The following is a 4189-nucleotide window of genomic DNA, read 5'->3' on the forward strand; positions in this document are numbered from 1 at the left end:
TATAAATAATTCTATTCGATCTTAATCTGTTGAAACATAAAACTATTTATAAACTTCCTATTCCTAATCTGTTGAAACATAAAACTATATATAAAATCCATTCCCAGATCTGCAAATCCATGGCTTGATGTTCACAGAATAAATATGGGGCATCCTGTTCAATGTTATTATGAGTCTTAAAAGTTATATTTTCCCTAACAACACGTGTTAGGATTTCCCGATAGGCAACATCCAATGTGTACGTTATTATTATGACTCTTAAAGCTTCTTGATGAGAAAGGACATATATATGTTCTAGCGTACTTGAGAATTGATTTCAGAATCTCAATGAAAGTACCAATGACGGTAAGAATGTTATCGAAATATATTTGGAAGGTAATATTTTGTATTGTTATGTTCAGAGTATAATATTTTCAATGTCCCCCCGACCCCCCCCCCCCCCCCCTCTCATGTCACATGAGTTCGATATTTATACAAGCCTAGTTTAATGAGTGCAACTCAGCTCCATGTAAGTAAAACGGTTACAATAATGGGCACAACGACCTCCTAATAATTGTGATGCTCTCCTAAATAAGTGCTCTAGCCCTTCATAACTACTGCTTTTTTTTTTTGGGACGGCGCACCAAATAAGTGCTTTGGGTTTTGCTTTAAGTGTACCGTTCTGTTAGAAACAATTGTAAATTAGATTTTAATTTGTCACCAATTCGTTTTATTTTTCTTAGACTTAGGAATTCTTTCACTTTGTTTGAATAGTCCAAATTGTATCTCGAATGGTTACATCTCAAATAGTCAGCAGACAGTCTACAAGGAGATTCAAAGAGGTTCAAGGATCGAAGAGTCAAGAAGTCGAAGAATATAAGATCGAAAGGTTGCAAAAGGTCAAAGAATGGAAGGGCCTGCCTATCGAATATAAGGGACTTAAAATATATAGTACTCGAATAGTAAGGACAAGTGGACAACTATTCAAATACGAAAAGCTACGTACAAAAGCTTAAGGTTCGAAGAGGTATCTCGAAAGGTAAGAGTTGATCATTTGAAGGAACTGTTGGAGACATTCTCTGAGCAAACAGTTCGAAACCTTAAATTGCCAGTAACTTAATGTGAAATGTTACAGCAAAAGGAGTTCTAGGTACACATTTCAAGATAGATTTTTCTTAAAAGCCTAGATAAATATATTTTTATCACAATATATTATATAATCTTCTTAGCACATAAATATGGATAAAATGAAGAAACTTCATCCCTTATCTTAGAGATATATAGTTAACAGCCCGCACGGGCTTAGCTCACTAATTTAGTAGGCAGTATTATTTGGGAGAAGAGATTAAATTTCGAACCTCAACAGCGGTATTGTGGAGATTGAACCTTGGGAGAAGAAGAGATATATAGTTAACAATTGTACTGTTTTAATAGTTTTAGAGTTGTAATAATAGTATCGAAATAAATAAATAAAATGATAAAGCTAAAAATTAGAATGGTGACTCTGATGTCTATCTACAATTGAACACGATAAGTGACCTTCCAGCTACTCAAATGGAGTGCTACCACCAGAAAACATTGGTGAATAGACCGTTACAAATATAAATTATTAAACTTCACATAAACTTCAAAATACCTAATAAATTCAGCCCTTAATTGCAACGCAACAACTTCCGATAGCAAGTAGCAACACATTAAAACTGGCCAGTAAAGTGTAAACCAACCAACAAGCAAAAGTTTCCCCTCATCATCAATGGAATTCATTCATTCAGATCCCTTTTCTTTAAAACCATAATTTAACTTCAACCCTTCATATTTAAGCCAGATATTAATTTCATTTTATTTATGTAAGTAGACAAATTAAATATTGTACATTGCATGATTAAATAATGTTTGATGGTTGATGAGTAGAAAAATTATAAAGAGATAGACAATAAAAATAATCAATATATCAAGAAAAATAAAAAATTATTAAATAAAAAATGTACAAATTATATTTAACGGTGTTTAACAATTTAAACGAGAAAAGAAAATGAAGAAAAGTAAAATAAAAAGCTAAGAATTCGTAAATGTACCATAATGAAAATTGTAATATTTATATATAAAAATGTAATATTTATAAAATAAAATAAAATACACCTGCAAGGATCCTTAGAGCATCTACATCAGAGGAGAAATGGGGAGAATTCACTACTTTTGAGGCCTAAAATGCCATGGTGGGAGAGAGAGAATCAAGAGAGAAGGGATGGGGAGCATCTGCAAAGGTTGGGATATACTCCGCCCAAGAAAAAGAATTAATGATGGAGGAGAGAGAGAACCAATAGAGAAATGACATTCTTATTTTTTTTAGTTTTTTTTTTATAAAATTAGTTTTGATTTTTTTGCCTCCCCTCCCACATTATTCTCTTTCCTACTCACTCTTACATTCTCCCCCTAATATCCCCAATTGATAAGGATGTTCTTAGGAGAATTTGCTTCTAAATTTTTTTTTTAAATAAATAAATAAATAAATAAAAAGCTCAAAGTATCATAATCTTTTGTTATTCAAACATTATCCAATTTAGAAATCACATTCGACATTACAAAATTTGGTACAATAAATACTACGGAGTAATATTATAGAAAATAAAATATTGCTAGGGTGTGAATGGAGAATTGGAGATGAGTGGAGTTCAATTCGCATCTCCAGTCTCCTCCATGATAAAGCGTTACATGTACACAGATGTTGCACGTATGCCATGGAAACCCTAATCCATATATATATATATATATATATATATATATATATATATTCTCCTTCAGTGTGCCCAAATATGAAAAGGTGACGGAGGTTCAAGCGCCGCAATTCGTCGCTGTTTCTTCAAGTCTCTGTAGAATTTTTTGATGAACTCCTCAGCATCTTTATCGATTTCAGAGCCTCCCTCTGAGCTATCTTTTAGAGGAAATTGCCTCACCGGCAGCGCCACCAGCGGAGACGGCGCCGCCTCCGCTGCCGCGATGATCTCGTTGTCCAATGACTCCAAAACCTTTTGAAACGAAACCACATCGTCGCGGCGGCGGTTGCGATTGCGGCGTTTGCTGCCGGCGTAGTGAGACGACGACGGGAATAGAGCGGCGGCGGGGCTGCTGCTGCAGCTGAACTCGTACTCGTGCGGGCCTACGAACGACACGGCGGCCGCGTCGTTGGACCGGCAAGAGAGGCGGGCGGCGACGGAGGTGTGGGCGCCGCCGTGGTGGAGCATGATGAGGTCACTAATGGCTTTTCTGGCGAGCTTATTCCCTCGCTTGAGCATGATTTGCAGGGCGATTTGGAGGTCAAGCATTAGCTTGCTTCTTGATATGTTCCATAACTTCTTGGCTACTATTTGTGGTGTTTTTTGTTCCATCTCTATTTTATTTGTTGATTTTGGAATGGAGAGGTTAATGAATCAAAAAGAGGTATTTATAGTTCCATGTAATGAATGGGAAGCTTCAAGAATATTCATTTTCTTTTTCTTGCCCACAAATTCATTTTTTTTCTTATTAATACTCCATGTCCCACTTTTTTCCTATATATTCGTTCCTCAGATCAAATATAATTAAACTTTTGGGAGAAGAAATATAATTAAACTTTTTTTGGTCACTTTGTTTTAATAATTTTCAAATTTATTTATTTTTTATCTAATAATATAAACTTTTTTTTGTATCACGAGGTAGAACCTTTAAGCCCGTACCATATTCACACTAATTCTCATTCGTACCAGGCCAATTCAATTAATTAAGGGCAAAGTGCTTACTATATTATGGGGTGTTTGGTTCGATGTAATTGGAATTCTTTTTCTACTTTATTCAATGGCAGGGCAAATTACAATGTTTGGTTTGAGGGAATTGCAATTCTCTTCTTTTATTGAATTGCAATTCAATGCTTTTAAAAAAGGAAACAAGAGATGAAATGACAAAAGTAACCTTAGCTTGGTTATTATTATTATTATTATTATTATTATTATTATTATTATTATTATTATTATTATTATTATTATTATTATTATTATTATTATTATTAGACATGGATATTTTAATCTTTATATCACTTCTTTTCTTCTCAAATGATATACTAATAGCATATTTAGTTCCTATCGTATAGACGTCGATCGTTACATTTAATAATGGAGTGACATTTTTAATCTTAGGAATAAAGGTCAAATAGATCATTCAACTACACATTAAACTG

General features: G+C 33.9%; 1 protein-coding gene across 1 annotated transcript; it reads right to left on the reverse strand.

Annotated features, from left to right (window-relative positions):
• Positions 1 to 1794: 1794 nt before the first annotated feature.
• Positions 1795 to 3457, reverse strand: LOC109184761. The gene is made up of 2 exons (XM_019334798.1): positions 2799 to 3457; positions 1795 to 1939 (listed from the first exon to the last, which is right to left on the reverse strand). The coding sequence occupies exons 1-2, from the start codon at positions 3363 to 3365 to the stop codon at positions 1931 to 1933; spliced, it is 576 nt and encodes a 191-aa protein (XP_019190343.1). The 5' UTR covers positions 3366 to 3457; the 3' UTR covers positions 1795 to 1930.
• Positions 3458 to 4189: the final 732 nt, after the last annotated feature.

The sequence above is a fragment of the Ipomoea nil genome, unplaced genomic scaffold (genome assembly GCF_001879475.1).
Source record: "Ipomoea nil cultivar Tokyo-kokei standard unplaced genomic scaffold, Asagao_1.1 scaffold1286, whole genome shotgun sequence".
Taxonomy (NCBI): domain Eukaryota; kingdom Viridiplantae; phylum Streptophyta; class Magnoliopsida; order Solanales; family Convolvulaceae; genus Ipomoea; species Ipomoea nil.